Here is a 26,718-nt window from a genome sequence, read left to right as displayed (position 1 = left end):
TCTCAGGTTATTGATATTTCTCCAGGCAATCTTGATTCCAGCTTGTGCTTCATTCAGCCCAGCATTTCTCACAATGTGCTCTGCATAGAGATTAAATAAGCTGGCTGACAATATACAGCCTTGACATACTACTTTCCCAATTTGGAACCAGTCTACTGTTCCATGTTCAGTTCTGTTGCTTCTTGACCTGCATACAGATTTCTCAGGAGGCAAGTAAGGTGGTCTGGTATTCCCATCTCTTTCAGAATTGTTCAGTTTGTTGTGATCCACACAATCAAAGGATTTGGCATAGTCAATAAAGCTTAAGTAGTTGTTTTTCTGAAACTCTCTTGCTTTTTCAATGATCCAACAGATGTTGGCAATTTGATCTCTAGTTCCTCTGCCTTTTCTAAATCCAGCTTAAGCATCTGGAAGTTCACGGTTCATGTATTGTTGAAGCTTGGCTTGGAGAATTTTGAGCGTTGCTTTGCTAGTGTGTGAGATGAGTACAATTGTGTGGTAGTTTGAACATTCTTTGGCATTGCCTTTCTTTGGGATTGGAATGAAAACTGACCTTTTACAGTCCTGTTTCCACTGCTGAGTTTGCCAAATTTGCTGGCATATTGAGTGTAGCACTTTCACAGCATTATCTTTCAGGATTTGAAATAGCTCAGCTGGAATTACATCACCTCCACTAGCTTTGTTCTTGGTGATGCTTCCTAAGGCCCACTTGACTTCACATTCCAAGATGTCTGGCTCTAGGTGTGTGATCACACCATCGTGATTATCTGGGTCATGAAGATCCTTTGTATAGTTCTTCTGTGTATCCTTGCCACCTCTTCTTGATATCCTCTGCTTCTGTTATGTCTATACCATTTCTGTCCTTTATTTGCCTATCTTTGCATGAAATGTTCCCTTGGTGTCTCTAATTTTCTTGAAGAGATCTCTAGTCTTTCCCATTCTATTGTTTTCCTTTATTTCTTTCCGTTGATCACTGAGGAAGGCTTTCTTATCTCTCCTTGCTATTCTCTGGAACTCTGCATTCAGATGGTTATATCTTTTCTTTTCTCCTTTGCCCTTCACTTCTCTTCTTTTCTCAGCTATTTGTAAGGCCTCCTCAGACAATTATTTTGCCTTTTTGCATTTCTTTTTCTTGGGGATAGTCTTAATCACTGCCTCCTGTACAATGTCACAAACCTCCACCCATAGTTCTTCAGGCACTCTGTCTATCACATCTAATCCCTTGAATCTTTTTGTCACTTCCACTGTATGATTGTAAGGTATTTAATTTAGGTCAAATCTGAAAGTAGTGGTTTTCCCTACTTTCTTCAATTTAAGTCTGAATTTGGCAATAAAGAATTCATGATCTGAGCCATAGTCAGGCCCCAGTCTTGTTTCTGCTGACTGGATAGAGCTTCTCCATCTCTGGCTGGAAAGAATATAATCAATCTGATCTCTCTGTTGACCATCTGGTGATGGCCATGTGTAGAGTCTTCTCTCGTATTGTTGGAAGAGGGTGTTTGCTATGACCATTTCATTCTCTTGGCAAAACTCTGTTAGCCTTTGCCCTGCTTCATCTTATAGTCCAAGGTCAGTTTGCCTGTTACTCCAGGTATCTTCTGACTTCCTACTTTTGCATTCCAGTCCCCTATAATGAAAAGGACATCTTTTTTGGGTGTTAGTTCTATAAGGTCTTGTAGGTCTTCATAGAACCACTCAACTTCAGCTTCTTCAGCATTGCTGGTTGAGGCATAGGCTTGAATTACTGTGATATCAAATGGTTTGACTTGGAAAGGAACAGAGATCATTCTGTCATTTTTAAGATTGCACCCAAGTACTGCATTTTGGACTCTTTTGTTGATTATGATGGTTACTCCAATTCTTCTAAGGGATTCCTGCCTACAGTAGTAGATATAATGGTCATCTGAGTTAAATTCACCCATTCCAGTCCATCTTAGTTCACTGATTCCTAAAATGTCAGTGCTCAATGTTGCCATCTCCTGTTTGACCACTTCCAATTTGCCTTGATTCATGGACCTAACATTCCAGGTTCCCTTGCAATATTGTTCTTTACAGCTTTTGACTTTACTTCCATCACCAGTCACATCTACAACTGGGCACGGTTTTTGCTTTGGCTCCATCTCTTCATTGTTTCTGGAGTTATTTCTCCACTGATCTCCAGTAGCATGTTGGGCACCTACTGACCTGTGAAGTTCATCTTGCAGTGTCCTATCTTTTTGCCTTTTCATACTGTTCATGGGTTTCTCAAGGCAAGAATACTGAAGTGGTTTGTCATTCACTTCTCCAGTGGACCGCGTTTTGTCAGAACTCTCCACCATGACCCGTCTGTCTTGAGTGGCCCTACACGGCATGGCCCATAGTTTCTTTGAGTTAGACAAAGTTATGGTTCATGTGATCAGTTTGATTAGTTTTCTGTGATTTGTGGTTTTCATTCTGTCAGCCCTCTGATGGAGAAGGATAAGAGGCTTATGGAAGCTTCCTGAAGGGAGAGACTGAATGAGAGAAACTGGGTCCTGTTCTGATGGGCAGGACCATGTTATGCTACTGCTAAGTCACTTTAGTCATATCTGATTCTGTGCGACCCCACAGATGGCAGCCCACTAGGCTCCTCTGTCCATGGGATTCTCTAGGCAAGAATACTGAAGTGGGTTGCCATTTCCTTCTCCATGACAAATTCTATAATGGTAGTCAAATTGAGGAAAAGTGTCAGATGAGCCTCTTACTGAACCACTCAGCCAAGACCATTTGGAGCATGTTTCAGCCGAGCCCTGGGTATTCCTCGATTTTTTCCCAGTTGAACCCCCCTACCCAGTACCTTTCCACTGGGTGGGCAATTCTCCTGGCATCTTTCAGCCAACCCCCCACCCAGCATCTTTTGACTGGGTGGGAATTCCTCAGTATCTTTCAACTGAGCCCCACTCAGTGTCTAGCCCATGAGTGGGTATGCCCCGGATGTTTCACCCGGGCACCCTCCCCCCGCCCAGTATCTTTCCTACTAGGAGGAGGCAGGTAACCTGTTCCACCGCCAAATAAAACTCAGAATCTTAACCAGTATGGGAGATTTAAGAACCAGGAGAGACTCACCCAATTTTGTCTGCACTCCCTTAGGAGGTGGATGGGCGCAAGGGGCCACTGCTGGTACCAAAACTCCAGTTCCTTGTGAAGTACAGTCGAAGGAAGGAAGTCCACTCTGGGTCGCTTCATTGGTCACTGTAACTGTCAACTAAAAAAAAATGTTGTACAACTTGAGAGTTGTTCAGGGGCCATGTTCAGGAAATCTTTAATCCAATTTTCTGTTGATGGGCGGGACGGTGTTCCCTCCCTGTTGTTTGACCTGAGACCAAACTAGATGTTGTGGAACATTTTGGCATGCCACAAAGACTAATGAGTCCATAGGAAAGGAACACAAGAGCTGGCTTGAAGGGGTTCATACTGGGCAAATTTGAGACAATTTAAGCATCCAAAAGAAAAATGATAGTAATAGATTACAATATACACAATGAAAAAAGAATCCAGGAGTCCATAATCATGGTCAAAAACAAAGGGAGAGGAGAGGCTTTTCTCCATAGAAGAATTTATTAATAATAAATTTAGAAGACATGACAAAATTAAGAAACCAATTGGTAGCCATCAATACAGTATATAATACTTGTAAGGAACTTCAGTTGATACTGAAACCATTGGATGAAACCTTAATGTGAAATGGAATATTTTGTTGTTGTTGTTCAGTAGATAAGTCATGTCCAACTCTTTGCGACCCTGTGGACTGTAGCATGTCAGGCTCCTCTATCCTCCACTATCTCCTGGAGTTTGCTTAAATGCACGTCCATTGAGTTGGTGATGCCATCCAAACATTTCATCCTCTGTCGCCCCCTTCTCCTTTTGCCCTCAATCTTTCCCAGCATCAGGGTCTTTTCCTATGAGCTGGCTGTTCGTATCAGTTGGCCCAAGTATTGGAGATTCAGCCTCAGCACAGTCTTTCCCGTGAATATTCAGGGTTGATTTCCTTTAGGATTGACTGAGTTGATCTCCTTGCAGTCCAAAGGACTCTCAAGAGCCTTCTCCAAGACCGCATTTCAAAAGCATCAATTCTTTGGCACTCAGCCTTCTTTATGGTCCAACCCCCACCTGTGTACTTGTGAGAATATTTATACAACGTTAAAGCCTCATCCCACAGATTGTAAGAAAAGGAAAGTAATTACCTTTATTAAAGTGAGATGTGGTGGATACCACCTTAAATAAAGCTCAAACTCTGAAGGAATCAGCATCATGTGTCCTTTGATATGATACGTGGGAAAGACACATCGCCTAGTTAGTATTATCACTAAAGATGTTGAACTAAGATTTAATAATTAAGAAAATAGTCACAGAAATTTAAAATGTGTGACGTTATCAACACAATGGTCCTAGGCCTTTTTAAATGTCAACATCATGAAAGACAAAAACAGACCAGAGACTAGGTGTCTGTTGTACATTAAAGATGTAAGTGTTCCTTCTGTTATTCTTTCAGTTTCTTGAGGGGAAACAACAAGGAATAAGCCTAACAGAAGATGTACAGGTTTCAAAAGTTTACCACAAATATTTATCCAAGAATCTCTTTGTTTCCCAAAAGTTTTATCAAACACACAAACTCTAACAGATGTTTATAGTATATTTGCTATGTATATACTGCATTTCTTGCATGTATGGAAGATCAGTGATCAAGGCCTCGGCTGTCATGGAAGTGACATTTGGTGATGAAAACAGAGGTAATGGTCAATAAGCAGGTAAACAGATAAATGAGAAGATACCAAATGTTGTAAAGAAAAGTAATCTAGATGAAATTGAGTCAACAAGAGTCCTGTTTCAGAGAATGAAGAGCTCTCTAAAGAGATAACATTTAAACCCAAAGTCTTGGCAGATTGAAGTAGTAAAATGCCATGATGTTTACAACTTCCTTGAATTAGTTGAGAAAGTGGGTGAGAACTTTCTTAGAGGTAAGCCATAGCTGGAAGCAAGGGATCCACAGCAGGTTAGCAAGTGAGTGAGTGAGTGAGTGAAGTCGCTCAGTTGTGTCTGACTCTTTGCGAACCCATAGACAGTAGCCTACCACGCTCCTCTGTCCATGGGATTTTCCAGGCAAGAATACTGGAGTGGGTTGCCATTTCCTTCTCCAGGGGATCTTCCCAACCCAGGGATCGGACCTGGGTCCTCCCGCATTGTAGGCAGATGCTTTACCGTCTGAGCCACCAGGGAAGTCCTGAAGGTTAGCAAGGAGGCTCTTAATTCTAGATTTCATACGCCCTTTCCCAGGCACAGACTACGTCATTCAGGGGACTAAGTCATTCAGTCACCTCCCAGGGTTCAATCCCGAACTACCAAACTACGGGAAGCTTGGATCCCTCAACCGGAAATGAAAAAAGCTTCCATGTTGAGCTTTGGGGTGGGTGCCCATGAAGAGCTATTGGTGAGTTCCAGACCATGCAGGAGGCCAGTGGAGGTGTATAAGATTGTAATTATTTTCCTGTCAATCAACACATGCTGTCTCTCCTCTTTTAGATTTTTCAGGGAAATCAAGACTCCTTCACCCCCGTGGTGAATGCTGTAGACCCCCCGCTGTTTACCCGCTTCCTTCGGATTCACCCATGGAGCTGGGCAAACCATATTGCCCTGAGGCTGGAGCTTCTGGGCTGTGAGGCGCAGCAGCAGTACTAAGAGCCGGTGCCTCCCTCCTGTCCCTGAGCCTTTCCTAACTCAGATGCAGCGTCCCTGTGAGCCCTACCGCCGGGTGACTTCCTGCCCCATGCTGCCCACAGTGCCATCGGTTTTTGCTGTATTTCAACGCCTCTATGCCAGCAGTTGTGCCCTGAAGCCACCCAAATCAATTGCCATGGGGACTGCGTTCTCTGGAGTCATGTGGGAAGCATTCTCCTCCGGAAGTGGCAGTCACTTCCTCCTCTGTGGTGATGAAGAAGGGTCACGATCATACTAGGCTTCTAAAGGACATGTTTTTAATGTTTCCTCAGAAAAATGAGGAAACTCCGTGGCTCTCTGGGGTAGGAGACCCAACACGATGTACCTGGAAATTCTGTACCGTGACTGAAAACTAGAGGCCCTCTTTACAGAGTTAAATCTCCGGGAGTCAGAAGGAAACTGAGCTGGTGGAAAGCAGAGAGAAAATTCCTCCAGTCAGCCACATGCCCTTTCCAGGAGGAACCCCCTCCTTGCCCCACCCCCTACTAGATAAGGTTCAAAATGGTTTACTGTCCTGGAAATGTCAGTGAAGATTAGAGATTAATTTATAGAAATCAATAAACTGCTTTGTTGTATAGCCTGGTAGAGATGTTAATCCCCCAAATGATGTGGTTTGACTGCCTGCAAAAGGTTAACCACTTTGATGTCGACCTTAATCATCTTCTTGTAGCATTCTTTTCCCATTGACCGCATACATCTCTCTTTTTCAAATGCTCTTGGAACCAGCTCTTTTGTCTTCCTGCTGGAATAGTCAATAATCAGTTGAATAAAACATTGACATGTAAGACCAAATGCCTTTGAGAGTTCTGTTTTTCTACTGGCAATTTAAATGTGAATGATGGAATTTTACAAAAACAAATCGAGCCACTGAATGGCAGGGTAGACAGCTTAGAAAAACAACTGAGTGAGTTAGAAAACCAGATTTCATGTAAATTGCAGTAAAAAGTGATATAATTTATGAGGCGAAGTTAAAATTTTAAAATATAGAAGTGGAACCTTGACCCAGTAGCAGAGATATGCTTGGCACTCAAGTGATTTATTCAGGCATCTCTTAGGATTAAGGCAGCAGTCCAGGCTCTGGCACATCCCACTAAGCCCCCTTTTAAAAGTTTTCTAGAAGGACCAACCAGAATCCTGGAGAAGGTGTGGCAGAATGTGGCAAGCCTAATATGAGAAATGAGTGGATTTGAGAGGTAGATGCTGCACTTGTATCATCTAGATGTCCTAGATGTCAGTTCAGTGGTTGCATTCATCCCCCAAATGCTTTGGCTAATGGAGGACCTGTACTCAGAAACCTACAAGACCCTGATGAAAGAAATTGAAGATGACACAGATGGACAAAAGACACTGTGTTCATGGATTGGAAACATTAATATTGTTAAAATGACCATGCTACCCAAGGCAATCTACAAATTTAAGGCAATCTTTATCAAAATACCCATGGCATTTTTCCAGAACTAGAACAAACAACTCTCAAATTTATGTGGAAACCAAAAAGACTGTGAACAGCCAAAACAATCTTGAGAAAAAAAGAGCAAAACTGGAGGAATCAGGCTCTCTGACTTCAGACTGTATTACAAAGTTACAGTCATCAAAACAGTATGGTACGGATACAAAAACAGAGATATAGACTAATGCAACAGGATAGATAGCCTAGAAATAAAGTCATGTGCCTATGGGCACCTTATCTTTGACAAAAGAGGCAAGAATATACAATGGACAAAACACAGTCTCTTCAATAAGTGGTGTGGCAAAACTGGACAGCTACATGTAAAAGAATGAAATTAGAACATTTCCTCATATCATATACAAAAATATCCCTATATGCAAAACAGAAAAAGAGACACAGATGTACAGAACAGACTTTTGGACTCTGTGGGAGAAGGCGAGGGTGGGATGTTTTGAGAGAACAGCATCAAAACATGTATATTATCAAGGGTGAAACAGATCACCAGCCCAGGTTGGATGCATGAGACAAGTGCTCGGGGCTGGTGCACTGGGAAGGCACAGATCGGGTGGGGAGGGAGGTGGGAGGGAGGATCGGGATGGGGAATACATGTAAATCCATGGCTGATTCATGTCAATGTATGGCAAAAACCACTGCAATATTGTAAAGTAATTAGCCTCCAACTAATAAAAATAAATGGAAAAGAATAATAAAAGTAAAACATAGACTTTGTTTAGTTTTTGAATTAAAGAGAATTCTTATTCCTGGATATAGAAGAACCTTATATTAGACATAGACATATATTAGACATAGAAGAAACTTAAATTGTATTAATAGGGCAAATAAAGCTCTTACATATTTGCGTAAAAAAAAATAAACTCAAACTTGTATAATTATTTTGGAAAACAGTCTGGTATTATCTACAAAAGTTGAGCAAACAGATATCCTATGATAATTCTGTTGGGTAATGACCTAGACCCAGAACTGCCATGTGAAACAAGAGACAGGGCAGCACTATTTGAAACAGCTCCAAACAGGAAACAACCTTTGTATATATCTCCTAGTGGCTTATTTTAATTGTTGTATAGTAATCCATTATGGCTTCCCTTGTGGCTCAGCTGGTAAAGAATCTGCCTGCAATGTGGGAGACCTGGGTTTGATTCCTGGGTTGTAAAGATCCCCTGGAGAAGGAAAAGCCTACCCACTCCAGTATTCTGGCCTCGAGAATTCCATGGATTTGCAAAGAGTTGGACACGACTGAGTGACTTTCACGTTCACTTTCAATCCATTATATAATATACATCACAATTCATTTCAGTTCAGTTCAGTTCAGTCGCTCAGTTGTGTCTGACTCTTTGTGACCTCATGGACTGCAGCACACCAGGCCTCCCTGTTCATCACCAACTCCCGGAGTTTGTGTCCATTGAGTCAGTGATGCCATCTAACAATCTTATCCTCTGTCATTCCCTTCTCCTCCCGCCATCAATTTTCCCAGCATCAGGGTCTTTTCAAATGAGTCAGTTCTTTGCATCAGGTGGCCAAAGTATTGGAGTTTCAGCTTCAGTATCAGTCCTTCCAATGAATATTCAGGACAATGTATTTATCCATTGCTTTTCTGACTGATACATCATTTATGCCAGTTTTATGGATCTGATCATCCTTTTTAAAATTTTGATTTGTAACAACAGTTCTTTGTATGTTAAGAGCATTAACCTATTATCTGTCTTATATGTTATGGAATTTTTCACTTAATTTGTCATTAATGTTTGATCTTTCTTTACAATGTTTTTCTGTATGAAAACTTTACATTTTTATGCAATAAATTTATCAGTAGTTACACCTATGGCTTTGGGGTTTTATGACATGTTCAGAGTAGATTTTTTTATACCAAGATTACAAAAAACTCATGTTTTATTCCAGCATGTGTATGGTTCTATTTTTGTTTAGTCCCTTTTTTGTTTGTTTGTTTTTTGTTTTTTTGTTTGTTTAGTCCTTGATCCATCTAGAATTTTTTTGTGTGTGTATGACTCTAACTTCAGTCAGTGCATTCAAATGAATAACCAATCATCATGTTAAACCATCCTTTTTTCCCCACTGAAATGAAATGCCATCTATCAAACTGCCATCTATACACTATTTTAGGGTGTAGTCGATACCATGTGGCAAACAAAATATCTTAGAATTCTTCAAGCTCAAGAGGCTATGACTACCATAAGGATGGGTTTTAGTATCAGCACAGATGTTTCCACATAGACCGAAGAAAACATCTGTATGCTTAGCTGTCAGATAGAGACTGGGGGAGGGTCAAGTGCAGTCAATGATATCATAAAAGGGAAGAGAATTCTATTTGGAATTTCAGAAGCCTTAAAGGAAGGTTCTGGCCAGCTTCTTCTGAAGACTGAGGCCGGATTCACTGGCTTCTTCACCTCCTTACCTGACACAGGTCTCAGCAGTGGATGAGTGTATCAGTTGTAAATGTCTTAAGTAATAGAAAGCTTGGATACGAGTTTATTATTGCAGAGCTAGCAGTTGAGAGGTGGGCAGATAAAGGTGTTGGTTTCGTGGCCTAAAATTATCAGAGCTGAATCCAGGTCATTTTCTCATGCTTTTCCTGCTGATCACAAGATGACTCCTCCAATTCAGGTAACTCTTAGAGAATGTTCAAGGCAGCATAAATGGTAAACAGTAGCACCATATCTTTTCCCAAGACAGCAGAAAGTTTTCCCGGAAGCCACCCATCAAATTTCCATTATGCTTCAGTGTCCAAAAGTGGGGCCCATAGCCATCACTAGCAGCAAGGATGGCTGAGGAAATGGTATCTTTTCAACACTAAACTTTTCTAGACTGTCAGGTTGTATGTAATAAGTAAAAAAGGGATGGGGATGACCAACAATGAAAAAAGTCTGCCCAAAGTCTGCCCATTCATTTATTCATTCAAAAAAAAAAAAAAAAAAACATTATTGAGCACCTGAGCAGCCTATGTGAACCAAACAGAGAGAAGCGTGCGTGGCTTGTTCTTGAGGAAATGAGATTGAGGTGGAGTGATCAAAAGGAGATGATAAGATGTGATTTCAGGGCAGTTTGTAGGGCCCAATCTGACTTACAACAAAGTGACATCTCCTTGGCTCTTCAGTGGAGAAGAAGCTGAAAGGAGGCAAGGATAGTAGCAGAGAGACAGATGATGGGTAGCAGTGGAGGTGGTGAGAAGTGGCAAGATTATGGACACACTTTAGAGAACAAGCCGACCCAATTCCTCTGATAGATCAGCTGTTAGACCCTAAACCACACAGTTTCTACAAAATATACTTCTATTTTCTCCCAAGTTGCGTCAGCAAAGCTGACTCAAACAGGCACGTGTGCAGTGGGAACTTACCACTGCACAGCAAGGAATTTGCTTATGTGGTAGTCAGTGGACTTGGTCCCTAACCTCATCATAAAAATGGCAGGAAGCTATAAACTCTTGTGACCTGTGACTCCCTTCACATCAGCTGCACTGACTGCAGAATTCCTGGGCCACCCCCATGATGGACTGTACCCCCTGATCCCGTGAAATCTATACCAGGTTAACCGTTTACACTGCTTATTTGCTGATTTAGTAATAAATCCTGGGTGCTAACACCACAAGAAGAATTTCAGGGGCTAGGTACTCACTGGGAGAAGGATATGGCAACCCACTCCAGTATCCTTGCCTGGAGAATCCCGTGGACAGAGAAACCTTATGGGCTGCTGTTCATAGGGTCACAGAGTCGGACATGACTGAAGTGACTTAGCATGCATGCAGTAATAAACCCAACGATAAAGCAAAACACACACCAAAAAGATGTGGGACTGAAAAAGTGAAGTCAAAGACGACACCACCGATTTTCACCTGAACAACTTACAGCATTTCCCACTCACTGAGCTGGAGAAGGCTGAAGGGGGACCTGGTTAGGAGGGAACAGCAGGTGTCTCATCTGCTGAAGCTCAGTAAATTTCTGTCCTGTGTTCTTTCTTGGATATGGAATGTCTTTTGCTTGGGAAACTGACTATTGTTCAGGATTCAGTGGTGTCAGTCAGTGAATTTTTTTTATGTTCATTAACAGCTGTAGTTTTGTGATAAAAAACTAAACCATCGTTTTTAACTTTTCAGACAAAGCGGTCTTGCAAAGAACCAAGGGAAAAACCATCTGGCCTTGGCGTAGGGGAGTCCATAGAAGTCCTGAAGCTGCTGAGCATCACATTTCTGCTGTGCTCTCTGACTTGCCTCTTGCTGGAGACTGTCGCTTCCTCTGTGTCACCTTTATCTGCCTTCAGAGTACAAGACCAGGATGGCCTGCCACAACGCTCAGTGGGTGTGTTTGCTGTTATGATGAAAGTTCCCATCTCTATAGTACCTAAGATTCCCATTGCAGGTCAGGAAAAACTGATTTTGTATTTTAAAATAATCTTCATTATTTGTATTTGATTTTAATCTTCATGTACACTATTTCTGGTTGGGTTCAATTTAGTTCAACCAGCACGAGCCCACCTACCATGTACCAATCTGTGTGTTACATGACATGGATTAGGCATTCACAGGTGGGCAGCCCCACCCATAGGTGTCAACCTTCCATGAAATAATGACAAATGCACCCTGAGGACAAAGGGAGAATTACAGTTGTTTGTGGGGAGGGGTCAGGAAGGACTTGAGGAAGGAAGCAAAATGTAAGCCAAAGCTAATAGGTCACTGACCCACAACTTAGGTGCTCCCAGAGCCCAGTGTGTTGCTTGGGTCCTTCCCGACTCTGGAAAGTGAATTGTGGTGGGCGGTGACCCCTCGTGACTTTAGGTCACAGACACTTGTGTTTACCCTACCTCTCCCCTTGATCACCAGACTCTGTGTAGTTCCTTCTGCCAGCTTCCAAGGCCTGTTCGTCCCCTCTGGGTGCTCCTGGGGCTGGTGACTGTCTCTTCTCTTCACCAGACACTCAGGGGCCTTTGCCTCCCAAACACCCTTCTAGGCAGGTAGTTATGAAATCAAGCTCCTCTCTCACAAAGTTCCACATTGATTCACGGAGATAATTGCTCCTATTTGACATACCAGAGGCAAAGATGAAACCATCTGAGGATACACTTTTTTTTCCCTCCAAATGTGTATTCCTTTAACCGCTTAGCTTAGCAGAATCATTAAAAATATGGGCCCTGGGCCACTATAAGAATGTCAGATCTGGGACTACTCTTTGAACTTGAACCAGAGTTTGTATCCCAACTTCATCGTTGACTCAGTGAACATCTGTGCTCTTCCTGCAGAAAATTCCAGGTCCTGGCTGAGCAACTTCAAGGATTACGTGTGTGATCTCATCAGGAGCCAGATCCCTCCAGTAGTCATTTTTATTTTTCTTATCATGTCAGCAGTACTGGGGACCCTCTGCTGCCTCACGTAAGCTTCTGGAAGAGGAGGGAGGGGAGGGAACCGGTACCTAGGGAGAGGCAGGAATGGCCATGTGAGCTCCACCTGTGAAAAAGTCTCCTCCACGTTCTCTTTTTTTCTCCATCCTGCTCCATCCCTTTCCAATCATTGACAGGTAACATTTAAAGACCAGTATTTGCAACTGATCACTTTTTTAAGTAACTTCATTAATTCCTAATTATCCTTTCCTTGGGTATAGGAATCATACATGGAAAACAAATGATTAACTCTTCTCTATTGCCTGGACTTCCCTGGTGGCTCAGATGGTAAAGTGTCTGCTTATAATGCAGGAGAGTGGAGTTCAATCCCTGGGTTGGGAAGATCTCCTGGAGAAGGAAATGGCAACCCACTCCAGTATTCTTGCCTGGAAAATCCCATGGTCGGAGGAGCCTGGTAGGCTACAGTCCATGCCGTCACAAAGAGTCGGACATGACTGAGCAACTTCACTTCATTGCCTCAAAAACTGACCAAAATATTTACTATTAAATCACGTGAAGCCAAAGAGATTCTTGAAATGTCTAACCAAACACTTAAGCTTAGCTAGTTAGTGAAAGTCACTCAGTCATGTCCGACTCTTTGCAACCCCATGGACTATACAGTCCATGGAATTCTCCAGGCCAGAATACTGGAGTGGGTAGCCTTTCCCTTCTCCCATGGGAAGGGACTCTTCCATGGGAATCTTCCCAAGCCAGGAATTGAACCCAGGTCTCCCGCATTGCAGGTGGAGTCTTTACCAGCTGAGCCACCAGGGAAGCCCAGACAAGCCTCAATTTCATTAATCAATATTTTGCTAAGAGATGACCACTTGCCTGTCTCTGTCCTGGTTACTAGAGATAGAGAAATAACACGATTGAATAATTACAGCCTGCTGTATCAGGACTCTGAGGTGAGACAGAGCCCAGGTGGAGAAACCTGGATTGAAAAGGCTTTGTGTAGGGGACAGCTGTTTTCAAACTGCAGAATCTAATCAAGTGGCTGTGGTCAAAGATCAGGTGAAGGGTGTGGTTCCTGACAACCTCAAAATGCCCATGAATGGAGAACCATGTCTGGGAAGCAAAGTTGGATATGGTTCCCAGCATACTAGACTGATTGGAGCCACACAGAACTCAATGAGCTTATTTGTTGTTTGAGCTGTAAAGCAGTATTTGGACCTGGGAAGGACACAGGCTCTGAAGGCCCCAGGAGGCTTGCTTCCTGACACTTCAGATGCAGCCGCAGGGAACAGTAGACCAGAGGAGCCCCCCAGAGGATGGGCCGTGGTGGGCCAGGGAGCTCAATTTGATGGAAGACGGCCTGCTGAGTGTCTGACCAGCAGGATTCCAGAATGACTACAGAGCAGGGGCTGTTACATGCCTCCTGGTCTTCCTCTTTTCCAAAGGGAGGGTTGATGGCGGTTGTCCACTTCCTGTTCCTTCACTGTATGGAAGATGGCGGAGGTGGTGATCAGGGGCACACGGGTTGATTTCGGTTCAAAGTTCTTTTTCCCGAGAGGAGCCACACCCAGACTTGAGAACAACAGGCACTCTGGAAGCAAACTGGGCAGTGGGAGTGTGCAGCATCTTATCAGGATCCCTTATCAGGGATCAACGCCCGTGCAGGGAGAAGCTGAACTGCCTTGCAAGCACAGCAAGTCCTCGAGTGACCCCTTTGGAGTGGTCTTCCCTTTATCAGTACACCTTGAGTGGCAGCTGTGGGACCTAGGCCACCCCAGGAAGTACAGGCTCTGTATTCACCAATCCTGTCCCTCCTTGCCAAGCCCAGAGGAAGATTGCATGTCGCAACTGCAGGAGCTGGGAGTCAAACCAAGATGCATGCGATTTCATATCTTTTTAAGTCTTTGTGGCTTCAACTCCGGCCGGCAGGCCAGCTGCCTCAGAAACATCTGAAGGATTTTTGTGAAGATAGTTAGGCAACATGCCAAGAGAAAGACTTCCTTCTTTGAAGTAAATGGCTCAGCCTGGGAAGAAAAACCAATAAACCTTTGCTGGAAACAAGCGAGGACAATAAGAGCAAAAAAAAAAAAAAAAAAAAAGACGTGGATGACAAAATATAAAAGGAGATAGGGAAAGCAGGACCCCAAAAACTGGCTCTATCAAATAAACAAAGACTTTAGAGAAAGTAAGATTAGAGAAAAAAATGATAGATGCAGGAGACATATCACGAACTTTTTGGTAGATAAAGGACCAAAATAATACAACAGAAACAAATACTTCAAGGCATAATTTTGTCACATGTGGTGGAAACAAAGGAAAGCTTGAGTTTCAAGTCATACAGAAAGACGGGCACTTGGGACTGAGCCCACAGTGGACTGACACTAATACTTGATTTTCCATGATTACATTTCACAGTAAGGACTGCAAACAGCTTCTCTGTGCCTCATTATTCACCCTCTATAAGCATTAGTGGTGGCTGCAATGAAGGCTTAGGATAGCTGCTGGGTAGCTAAACAAATCCCCACTGAAGCCTGGAGAATTCTCAGCTCTCTGGCGGCAATCATGAGATGCAGAAATACTTGTATAAGGAATTTTTAGTATGGTTTTCACTAGCAAAGAAATAGAACCAACTGAAATGATTCTTGGCTGGTTAAAGAAAGCCATGAACAGTCACACATTGTTGTAGAAGACTAATCACATGGAATCAGAGTCATGAAATACTGTTGAGTTAAAAAAACACCTATTATAATGGAAGATATACAATTCCACCCAATTTATTGTGAAAAAATTATACTTCCAGGGGAAAAAAACCTTGAAGGATCTAACCAAAGATTTGAACATCAGTTATCTCCTTTGGATAGTGAATAGGTGATTTTAATAATCATGATTATTGTTGTTACTTAGTTTCAGGTTTATTTTTGTCTGCCCTTTTCAATCTTTCCACAACAAAACATATTGTTTAATTAGGGAATTTTTAAAAAGAAACTTCAAAACAAGAAAAACTATCTGAACTTACTTCTCCTCTACCTCTACATCCAATCCCACACTCCTACTTTCTCAAGTCATGAAAGCCTTTTCACGATATGAAATCACTTGGTTCATACTAACACAAAAAGCCATCCAAAACCCTATCTTGGAAAAGGTGATATAATGACAAAGTAACTCTGCAGACCAAGACAGTGTGTTGGAATTTAAATTCAGTTCAGCAGTCATCATTCTCTTCCTTTCCCAGTGTTCTAATAGGTGAGCCAGTCCAATGAAGTATGAGAAGATTCAATGAGACAAGTGTAATGCTTAGCTTGCTGGATTCCAAGAGAGTGGAGAGTGTGCTATTTGTGTACAATAAGGAAGTATCTACCAGGTAAAATTAAATTGTCTTACATCTTAAACGATCTTTGCCTTTATTTTCTCCTTTAAAACATGCAATTGAGGTGGGGAAGGGTCTCACTGGTGCACCCTGGCTGACCTGGGCGGCCGCGGCCTCGTGCTCTCCCTGCCCTGTGCAGTATTTATGGCTAAATTATTGTCCAGGAGGGGCGGCACTGGGCCAGGCCCCGGGTATTTATTGCTGTACATAGTGTATGTTTGTGATATATAAGGTTTTCTTTATTTTGTATATGATCAATAAACACCTTTTAAAGAGAAAAAAAATAAAACATGCAATTGAAACTAAATGATAATAGACTCATTACTGTTTTAATTATAAAATCATACATCATGCTCGTGCTCAGTCGTGTCTGACTCTCTGTGACCCCATGGGCTGTAGCCCACCAGGCTCCTCTGTCTGTGGGATTTTCCAGACAAGAATACTGGACTGGGTTGCCATTTCCTCCTCCAGGGGATCTTCCCAATTCAGGGATGGAACCTTTGTCTCCTGCATTGGAAGGTGAATTCTTTCTCACTGAGCCATCTGAGAAGCCCCAAATAATACATACTTATCACAAAAAAAATCATAAAATATAGAAAGAAGAGAAAATATCCATAATTATAGCACCCAGAAACAAACATTCTTTACATTTTGGTGTATCTTCTTTCAAACTTTTTTCTATTCTTATACTATCAGTTTCCCAAAATCTGTTCTCAAAAGCAATAGCTCTGTTTTTTGGTTTTTTTTAATTTATTTTTTATTAATTTTTTATTAGTTGGAGGCTAATTACTTATAGCTCTGTTTTAATAAATGTTATGAGACAATAGGACTGTGTGGCCAATTAGGTTGGAGAGATGCTGAATTAAATAAGTGTAAATGTATTTCTTTGCTCCAGCACTTCTAAGAGCCTTTCACAAGCTAACATGGATCTCCACAAAAGAGTAGAACAGGCATTTCCCAAACAAATGTAAACATGGGCTTTTTTAGTGGAGTGAATGCTGATGTATACACAATTGCAGAAAATCGCTCACTGAGATCCTTTCTTTCACCAACCTATCATATTTTGTAGCCTACTTTTTCCTTTACTCTATGACATATGGTGGCTATCTTTCTGTGTCAGTTAAGTGCCGCATAGTATTTCTTGCAGTGGATTCAACTGAAGTCGTTTAACCACCACCCCATAATAACTTACCCCATGCACTATACAGTCCATGGAATTCTCCAGGCCAGAATACTGGAGTGGGTACCCTTTCCCTTCTCCAGGGGATCTTCCCAACCCAGGGATCAAACCCAGGTCTCTCGCACTGCAGGCAGATTCTTTACCAGCTGAACCACCAGGGAAGCCCTAGGGTGTTCCTACTTGTTCACTATTATACATGTAATGCAGGTTATAGTTTTACAAATTATTCATTTGCTTTCCACTTTGCTGTGGCCACCTGATACAAAGAACTGACTCATCGTAAAAGACCCTGATGCTGGGAAAGATTGAAGGCGGGAGGAGAAGGGGACGACAGAGGATGAGATGGTTGGATGGCATCACTAACTCAATGGACATGAGTTTGAGTATACTCAGGGAGTTGGTGATGGACAGAGAGGCCTGGTGTGCTGCAGTACGTGGAGTCGCAAAGAGTCAGACACGACTGAGCGACTGAACTGAACTGCACTGAACTTGCTGTTCCGAGTTGGAAATCACTCACCCCATGAACACTATGGCACACCTCCTGCTCTGAGCAAGTAACAATGCAAACAGCAAGCTTGGCTAGAGTGGAAGACATGGCAGCGCCAGGGGGCTAGGGTGAGAGTAAGCTCGGGGCAGAGATAAGACCTGGTGGGCCTCCGAAAGGATCTGGGTTCTCCTGGGAGCCCACGGAAAGTGGGGAAAGTCAGTGATGGGTGTTTTTAAAGGGTCATCTCAGTCGCTATGTTGAGAAGGTCCAAAGCAGGGAGGAGGTTTCCCAAAATCCAGGCGAGACATAGCCTTGTTGGCACCAGGGTGGGGATTGGCAGAGTTACAGTCAGTGTCAGAATATGGATGGAGGGAGAAGCGAGAGCTATCAGGATTTGATCAGTGATTGGATGAGGCATGGGAAAGAACTGAAGCTTCAAGAATGCCTCCTGGACTTTGGGCCTGAGCAAGCCAAGGGCTGGGGTCAGGGCAAACCACAGGAGGTTAGGAATTTACTGCCTCAAAAAATGCAAAGAGAAATACTGAACGGGTGTTCTTTTTTTTTTTTTTTTTTGGAGTATACTTATCATTTATTCTTGAGGTAAATAGACACTTAAGAATAATTTAAATTACATGCAACTTAAGCAGCATAGGTATATAAAAACTGGAAAGCAAACACAAATCTGTTAATTTTTTAAAAGCTAGTGAGTTGTACACTTTTTTTTTCTTAATTTTAATTGGAGGCTAATTACTTCACAATATTGTGGTGGTTTTTGCCCTACATTGACATGAATCAGCCATGGGTGTACATGTGTTCCCCATCCTGACACTCCTTCCCACCTCCCTCCCAATCCCATCCCTCTGGGTCATCCCAGTGCACCAGCCCTGAGCACCCTGCCTCATGCATCAAAAGGATGTTCTGATTGATACAGGGGTGAGATCCCACCACACACCCTCCGTCTCAGATGCCACTTGGTGGGAGGAGACCATCCTCTGATCAGACTTGAAGAGGAAGTTGAACTGACCAGCTTGCACTGAGCTTTCAATCAGCCAGGGGAGGGAAATCTAAGCTGCCTCCTTACACACACCTTCACAGTCCTTTTTATCTTGCCCACGTTGTTCCTTAAGGCAAATTGCTGAACTGGGAATGGCTGGGTCAGAGGCTGCAGGCATGGTACCATGCTGGTCTTGTGCAAGGCTCACAGACCTTCCCCTCCTGTTCTCTTGAATATTCTGTTGTGTCCTTGGTTTGTTTTATGTTTTTGCCAGTTATGTTAGGCAATCCATTATTTAATTTTGCTGGGATTTTACAAATTCCTGAAGTCTCCCTAAACTTGCTGTCCCAGATTTTTCAAGCTTCTTTTTTGCAATATAACCTACCTACAGCAAAGAGCACAAGTCAAAGGAAGTTTGGAGACTTCCCACAAAGCGGACACATTCATCGCCCTTCTCCCCTTTAGGATCAGCAGCCTCTCCTCACGCCCTCCCCTCCCGCCCCTGCCGTAATCTTCATCCTGTCTCCTCATGCCAGAGTCTTGCCTGTTTTTAAGTTTTCTGAAAATGAAACCACAGGCATGCACTCTCTTTTGTGCTTTTCTTCTTTTTCGTTTTGAGCTTCTGCCATGTGGATGCCTGCCTGGAGCTGCAGTGAACCCTTTGTAACCCAACTGCATGAAAAGACCTCTACTCATTTAGCCCATTGATAGTGGACAGACACGTGTATTTTTTCTGTCTTTTGTATTCTGAATAAAGCCTCCAGAAGTGTTACTGCACATGTCTAGCAGGGTACACGTGCGAGAGTCTGTCTGAAGAGTGTCATCTGTGATGGCCTTTCTGAGTCAAAGGCCAAGTGCCCCCATCACCCCACACCCTGAAAAGATATAACATCATAATCTTTATTTATTTATTTTTTTTGTCAATTTGGTGGATAGAAAGTATTATCTTATTGTTTTCTTACTTTGCATTTCCCTGACAACTGATGACATTGAAGATCTTTTCTTGTGTTGATAGGACATTTATTTTTCTCTCTTATGAAATGCTTGTTAATGAATTGTGCCCATTTTTCAAATTTTAGCTTCATTTATTCCTTATTGATCCGTAGGACTTCTTTGTATACTCAGTATACTAATATGTTGTAGGCTAGAAATGTGGAACATAGTGTCCCTCATTCTGAGGGTTGTATTTTGATTTTAATGTTGTCTGATTTGATGATAATTTTTTAAATTTTATTTGGAGGCTAGTGACTTTACAATATTGTGGTGGTTTTTGTGATTTGGCGATAATTTTCCTTGCGTCTGTTTAAGGACCCCTTTTCACCCAAAAGTCATAAAGGACGTCTCCTATGCTGTCTTCTAACAGTTTTACAGTTTTGCCTTTCACCTTTATGTCCTTCAGCTGCTCGGAATAAAGTTTTCTTTGAGGTGAGGTCAAGTCTAATTTCAGTTTTTACAGAAAATTGTGAGAAATGATGTTTTTCCAGTCGTGAACTCTGAACTGAATTTCTGTGCCTCAAGGCAGTTCTAGCAATTGAGAAAAGCAGATAGCTGCAATAAATTCCAACAAGCAATAAATTCTCAGGAGCAAGGCCTCATTCTGAGCACTGAGCACACTGAACTGGAACCAGCCGACCAGCAACAGGCGAGCGCATGTTGAGAAGAAGACCAGCTGTATGACCAGCCCTCCTTGGAGTCAGACCACTTGCCTTCCCAGTACTTTTCCACTCTGATCTTGGCCTCAGGAAAAACTTCAACTACATTTTGCTGGAGGACTCCCTGCCTCTGAAGTTCTCCGGCGGCCATAGTTTCGATAGCCTGTGTGCCTTCACCTCTGACCAGTCTTGGTTTCTGTTTTGATCCCCAGTTGCCCAGCTGCCCTAAGTACACGTGTGTCCTTTCCCTACTGGTCTGTAACACCTCTTGTCATGTCACCATTTCTTGTCTCTTTTCTGTTCCATTGGTCTATTTGTCTCTTTCTGCGCCTGTCCTACACTCTCCTAGTTACATAACTTTGTAATATGTTGTGCTATCTGGAAGTCAAGTCCCTCCACATTGTTCTTCACAAGTCCACACACATTTTAAAATGAGATTTTCCAGTTTCACAAAACCTATCTGTTGAGACTTTTATTGGAATTGCATCAATATATACATCTAGGAGTGGGGTTGCTGGCTCAGAGGGGAGATGCATGTTCAGTTTGAAGAAACACAAAGCTGTTCTCCTAAATAGTACTGCCAAATGTAGACTCACAGCAGCAATGTTCAAGAACTCACATGGGTTCTCATCTCCTCTAACACTTGATATTGTTAGACTTTTAAATTTGTGACAATTTAATGGAGGCACAATGGTTTTCCTTGTGGTTTGATCACTAATGAGGTTGAACATCTGTTCATATGTTTATTGCTCATGTGTATTTCTCCATCTGTGAAATGCTTATTCGTGTTTTTTTTTTTACCCATTGATCTGCTGGGTTGTTTGTGTTTTTGTTATTAATTTGTAGACCTTTATATATTCATAATCGGAATTCTTCATCAGTTGTATTGAAAATATTTTCTGCAAGTCACATCTTGTCTTTTTTGCTTTTTTAGTTTCCCTTTTGATGAGTGAAATCTCTAATGTTAAAGTCAAGCTGATCAATATTTTTTTACAGTTGATGATTTTGTCTGCCTTGTTTAAGAAATCCTTCTCTATCCCAAAGTCTAAAAGTTCTTTGCTGATGTTTTCGGTCAAAAGCTTTGAAGTTGTGTTTTTGACAGAGAAGTCCTCTATCCATCTGGAATACATTTATTTCTGCATATGGCATGCAGAAGGGTTCCAGGTTCCTCTCTTTCAATATAAACAAACATTTCCTAACTGTGGTTAATGAAAAGTTTCTCTTTACTCACCTAACATGGCACTTGTATCAGATACCACAATTACACACCAGTCAGTGTGCATCTCTGCATTTTCTAATCTATCTTATTGCTCAATTAATCTATCTGTGCACGGTATCTCACTGTCTTAATTTTAATAGTTCCCTTTCCTCTGTGTGTGTGTGTGTGTCTATGTCTCCCTCTGTGTGTGTGTGTATGTGTGTGTCTGTGTCTCTCTCCCTCTGTATGTGTCTCAGCCTTCTACAGTTCCTTGAGGGTAATCTTGGAGAAGGGAGCCATCAATCAATAACATGAGCTCAGTCTCTCAGCAGAGAAAACTGGGTGATTTGGCTGCAAATTCTTGCCCTTGGGTTTTTCTCTTCGTGGCCAAGAAGTCCTGGAAGGTCGGAACAAGATTACACAGAGTAATGTACTGCTTGTAATACTGCGAGGTTATTCCCTTCGGGTCAAGGAGCCAGGTGTTTATCAGGCAAATGTGTGTACAGATGGCGCACAGCTCTGAATTCTGTAAGCACAGGAAATGTTTGTTTTGTTCAGCAAGTCTTGCGTGCCTTCGCTGCTGGGGTGAACGCCACGAAGGTGTGAGGGTGCTAAGGAATCCCGCTCTGGTCTTCATAAGAAATGTTGGTCTTTTTGCTGCTACTGAGCATTCCATTTTTTTGTTTGTTCGTTTGTTTGTTTTCGTGGCTTTAGTCGTTGGAGATGTAATTCTGCGCCCCTTCCGGGCGCCCAGGTGCTCAGAGCCGGGCCCCCGGGGGTCTCGGGGGCGGGGACCAGGCGGGGGGCGTGTCCAGGGGGGCGGGGCGGGGTGGGACTCCGCCCCCGCGCGCCCGGCGCGCCTCCTGCGGGGTGGTGACGGCCCAGGCGCGCCGAGTCCCAGCAGCCTTCGCCGCCTCCGCGCGCCGCAGGCCCCCAGTCTCTCGCGCTCCAGCTTGTGCCCGGCCCCGCGGCCCCCGCGTCCCTGGCGGCCCGGCTCTCCGGCAAGATGACGCTGAAGGCGAGTGAGGGCGAGGGCGGGGGCGGCATGCGCACGGCGCTTTCCGATCTCTACCTGGAGCACTTGCTGCAGAAGCGCAACCGGCCCGAGGTGAGCGGCTCCCGGGGTCCCCCCAACTGCGTGCGATGAGGGCCGGTCCCCGACTCTAGGCCGCGCCGCCCGCCCTCCTGCCCTCGGGGTAGGGGGGGCCCTGACCCCCGGGGCTCGTGCGGGACTTCTGGGCGCCGTGGCTCGGGACCCCGCGGCGCCTCTAGGCGGGAATCGGCCGAGGCCGCGGCCCCCGACCCCGAGAGCTGATGAAAGGTCGGGGGAAACTTCTGTGTGGACGGGGTCGGGGTCACGGAGAAGACTTTCAGGAACAGAGCCCAGGGGAGGTCTGCTTAAGTGCTTGTGTCAGCAGAAAGGGTTGGTGGTAAGAGCCAACGCTGGCCCCAAAGTGCTCAGTCACCATGCCGTGGCATTTCTGCGGGGGCCGCTGGTGCTGGAGGGTACCCGGGGGGCCTGTGTCTGTTTGTGGGCAGGCATCATCTCAGGAGTAATTCTGCCCTCCCCCCCCGCCCAGATTCCTGCGATGGCCCATAAATAGCGACTCACCTCTATCCTCAAAGATGGCCCATAAGGAATGGTTGATTCTCTTGTTATCTTGGGGCTTCCCTGGTGGCTCAGAGGGTAAAGTGTCTGCCCGCAATACGGGAGACTGGAGTTCGATTCCTGGGTCGGTAAGATCCCCAGGAGAAGGAAATGGCCACCCACTCCAGTACCCTTGCCTGGAAAATGCCCTGGAAGGAGGAGCCTGCTGGGCTACAGTCCATGGGGTCTCAAAGAGTCTGATAACGACTGAGCGACTTCAAGGTAAGGCTGCACACCAGGCCCACTCACTCACCTGAAGGCTGAAGCTGGGTCTCAGTAGTCAGCCATCAGCCAGCACCCACCGGCGGCCCTTCAACATTTCCCGGCCTCCTCACAGCCTGCTGGCCAGGTTCCAAGAGAGGATGTCCACAGAGACACCCAGAGATAGAGGGCTCAGCAGACACTTGCTGGCCTGGGGACTCACAAGTGTGAATCTTTCTTAGACGGCCAAGATCTTCCAGGGCAGGGCTGTTTGTACACTCACTTTTCCCAGGTGAAATGCCTGATCCAAGGGGCCTCGGAAATGGTTCCCAAATTACTTAGTGCCTGAAGAGGTGGACGTGCTATGCAGCGCACCCATCCGCTTGGGCACACGATGAAACTGCAGATCCCCCAGGTCCCAGCAGACTGGCGAGCAGGCTGGGGACTGTGGACTGGGAGGCATTAGAGGGAGGCTGCATTCTGTATCTGCTTTGAGCTTGCTGCTTCCCTCAGGGCACCGTATTCATGCTTGTCTGTCTTTGCAAATCAGGATCGCTGTTTTCTAGGCTTCCAGGAGCAGCTGGGATGATCAGGTGGGGAAGACAAAGTTGCAAGTTAGGCAGCAGCAAGTGCATTGGAGGGGATCAGGCTCTGAAACTCCTTGATTCCCCATAAGCTTGGAAATGTGATTTTTTGCTTTGCTTCCCAACAGTCAACTCACTTGGCTGAGCCATAACTCTGTCCCCACCCCCTGCCAAAGTCTCTTTGTTGAATTTTCTTTTGGTAACTTTATTGAGGTTTACTTGGCATACATAGAATTCACCGATTTGTGCAGTTCAGTGACACTGGACACATACATCCCACCCTGTAAGTGTGACCTCACAGTCCTTGAGGGTTGCCCCCCACCACCTGCCATCCCTGGAAGTATGGAACCCTCCCCCCCGCCCCCGCAACATTTGGAAAACTATCACTTTGTCATTTTGAGGCTGTCCTACAAATGGACTCCAGCTTACGTAGGCCTTTCTGTGTACCTGCTTTCACTTTGCACAACCTGAGCATCACCTGTAACTCAGTGTCCCAACCCCTTGGAGATCTTTCTGCCCCTGGTGGGAAGGCCGGGGAGGTTCGCTGTGTGCAGTTTTGAACAGAAGCCGTCACTACTCTCTGAGTAAGCAGCAGTTTTTGTGGAGCCATGAGTTTATCCTGCAATACCAGATACAGTCTCCTGCCTATGTTGTTTGTTTGTATGAAAGGACTTGAGGGTGGGATAAGAAAAACTGGTAAAGCACAGAATGAAAAGCTTCCAGAACTGCTCAACTGTGAACCCCGGAAGGAGAATCTCCATGCCGTGAGGGGTGGCCTGACCCCAGGAGTCGGCTGATTTCTTATTTCCTGAGGTTCACCTTCCCTCTGAGGAAGCTGTTGGCTTTAAGGCAATTCAGAAATTCCTGTTGCCAAACACTTCGTTGAGGAGGATTGCTTTCGGTAAAAGTTCTAAAGACTCAAAACCCAAAGTTTCCCTTCTGATCGTAGTCTGCATTTGATATTGTTGTAGTACGTTTGAGGTGGAGGCTCCCTCCCCTATTTAACTATAGGTGTCCTTCCTCGGAGAAACATCTTATGAGCTCACTGTGACCTTGTTCTTTATGGCAGTCCCTTAGCACACATAAAATGGGTTGTAAAATTCCTACTTGTCTCTGCCGGCCTATTTGAAGTTGTCCCTTTCCCATGACCTGAAGAAATAGGTTGCAAGTCCCTGAAAGTTCACTCGGGCCTAATGGCCAGGAATGAAGTCTGGCTCCAGCTGAGTATCCACTCAGCAGAGCTCCTGGCCAGCAGATTCGACCTCATCTGCTGTTGTACAGGTTTGGGGCTGGAGATATCCAGGGTGCCATCGGCCAACAGGGCTCCAGGCAGGGGACATTCAGGGCTCACAGAGGTCTGAGATGGGGGAGATTAAATCAGGTGACATTTCATGGATGGCAGAGATTTTTTTTTCCCTTAAACACCAGTTGCTCAAGTTTTTCACTGTTGCTCAAAAGAGGAGAACTGACTCAAGGGCTGGGAAACCGGAAGACACGCTCCGAATTAGGGAACCAGAATACAGCTTGGTGTAACATAGAATTTTCTGAGGCTTCACTTTGCCTTTTTCCTTCATGTGGAGACATAGAGTTGAGCCACATCCATACGCATCCGTTCCTCCGTCCCTCTGTCCCTGTGGTTCATCCACGACCACAAGCCTCCAGCCACCAGCAGAGGCCACTGACCCTGGACTAAATTGTGTGGTGCTGCGGGGTTGACTGTGCAAGAAATAATCAAGCCTGCGGACCCATGGCAGCTCACGCCCATTGTGTCCAAGGGCCGATTTTACACATTTGTGCTCTGAAGTCACCAGCCTGCCAGTTCTGCTGCAGGTGCTTTGTTTGCCAGCATCCCAGGCACCTAGTTCATCAGGACTGAAGCCAGGACTTGCAGAAAATCCTGCCTCTGAGGCTCTCCTCTCCTCCCAGCCCTTTTGTGCAGCTCTTGTATTTGTGGGGAAACAGTGCCCCCTTTCTTCTGGTACCTTGAGCCCTCTTGGGTTTTCTCATGGGTTTTTTTTGTTTTTTTTTTTTTCTCTTGTATTCTTTCCCAAAGCGGAGCCTGCGCTGGCCAAGGAGGACTGATCAGCTGGTGTCTGGTGTGGGCCATCACTTGCCTACTTGGCCTGGGCCTTCTTCCGAGTCTGTGCAAGTTGCTCAGTCATGTTCAACTCTGGGCGACCCCATTGACTGTACAGTCCATGGAATTCTCCAGGCCAGGATCCTGGAGTGGGTAGCAGCCTTTACCTTCTCCAGGAGATCTTCCCAACCCAGGGATTGAACCTAGGTCTCCCACACTGCAGGCAGATTCTTTCCCAGTTGAGCCCCCAGGGAAGCCCAAGAATGCTGGAGTGGGTAGCTTAGCCCTTCTCCAAAGGAAACTTCCCGGCCCAGGAATCGAACCCGGGTCTCCTGCATTGCAGGTAGCTTCTTTCCCAACTGAGCTGTCAGGGAAGCCCCACGGTACCTGGAAACAGTGGGCAGAGGGCTTACCTGTCGGCCCAACAGATGTTGGTTTTTTCCCTCTGGTCACTGGCACCGGCTCTTAATGTGGTTTGGTGGCTCCTGCTCGAGTCATCCACCCCCGCCACCCGCCGCCAAGTTTCTTTTTTCATCTCTCTCTTTTTTTTTAATCCCAGCTTCCTCTGAACTGCTGCCTCTGCCCTTTGAACCCGCCACAGATGTTTCCTCTGAAGAGGGTTTCAGAGGCCAGGCCTTGCCACCCCAGCAGTTTGTGTGATTATGGGCCCCTGAGAGGCTGTGGAGCAAAGGGCAGCCCTGCACCCTCCTCACGCAGGCCGGCTGTCCCCCATCCTGACTAAGCGTGGCTGGGGGCCCACCCCCAGCCAAGGCGGGTGCTGGTGTCCAA

The 26,718-nt window shown here is 44.7% G+C and overlaps 3 protein-coding genes across 6 annotated transcripts in view; all 3 read left to right on the top strand.

Moving 5' to 3' along the window:
• Positions 1-7,734, top strand: part of F8 (coagulation factor VIII) — a 144,642-nt gene extending 136,908 nt beyond the window's left edge. For all 3 annotated transcript variants that reach the window (XM_065914954.1, XM_065914953.1, XM_065914955.1), the window contains one exon: positions 5,539-7,734. In XM_065914954.1, coding sequence (XP_065771026.1) covers positions 5,539-5,694 — 156 coding nt within the window. In that variant the 3' untranslated portion in view covers positions 5,695-7,734. The remainder of the gene's footprint in view (positions 1-5,538) is intronic.
• Positions 7,735-9,805: 2,071 nt separating this feature from the next.
• SMIM9 (small integral membrane protein 9) lies at positions 9,806-12,582 on the top strand. Its single transcript, XM_065916923.1, has 3 exons — positions 9,806-9,823; positions 11,310-11,511; positions 12,449-12,582. The coding sequence occupies exons 1-3, from the start codon at positions 9,806-9,808 to the stop codon at positions 12,580-12,582; spliced, it is 354 nt and encodes a 117-aa protein (XP_065772995.1).
• Positions 12,583-22,295: 9,713 nt separating this feature from the next.
• The window catches only part of MPP1 (MAGUK p55 scaffold protein 1), a 28,693-nt gene continuing 24,270 nt past the window's right edge, over positions 22,296-26,718 (top strand). For both annotated transcript variants that reach the window (XM_065915147.1, XM_065915146.1), the window contains exon 1: positions 22,296-22,527. In XM_065915147.1, the coding sequence (XP_065771219.1) occupies positions 22,426-22,527 (102 nt within the window). In that variant the 5' untranslated portion in view covers positions 22,296-22,425. The remainder of the gene's footprint in view (positions 22,528-26,718) is intronic.

Source organism: Muntiacus reevesi, chromosome X (assembly GCF_963930625.1).
Source record: "Muntiacus reevesi chromosome X, mMunRee1.1, whole genome shotgun sequence".
Taxonomy (NCBI): domain Eukaryota; kingdom Metazoa; phylum Chordata; class Mammalia; order Artiodactyla; family Cervidae; genus Muntiacus; species Muntiacus reevesi.
Note: the sequence above shows the minus strand (reverse complement) of the source record. Positions and strands in the feature narration are given on the sequence as shown.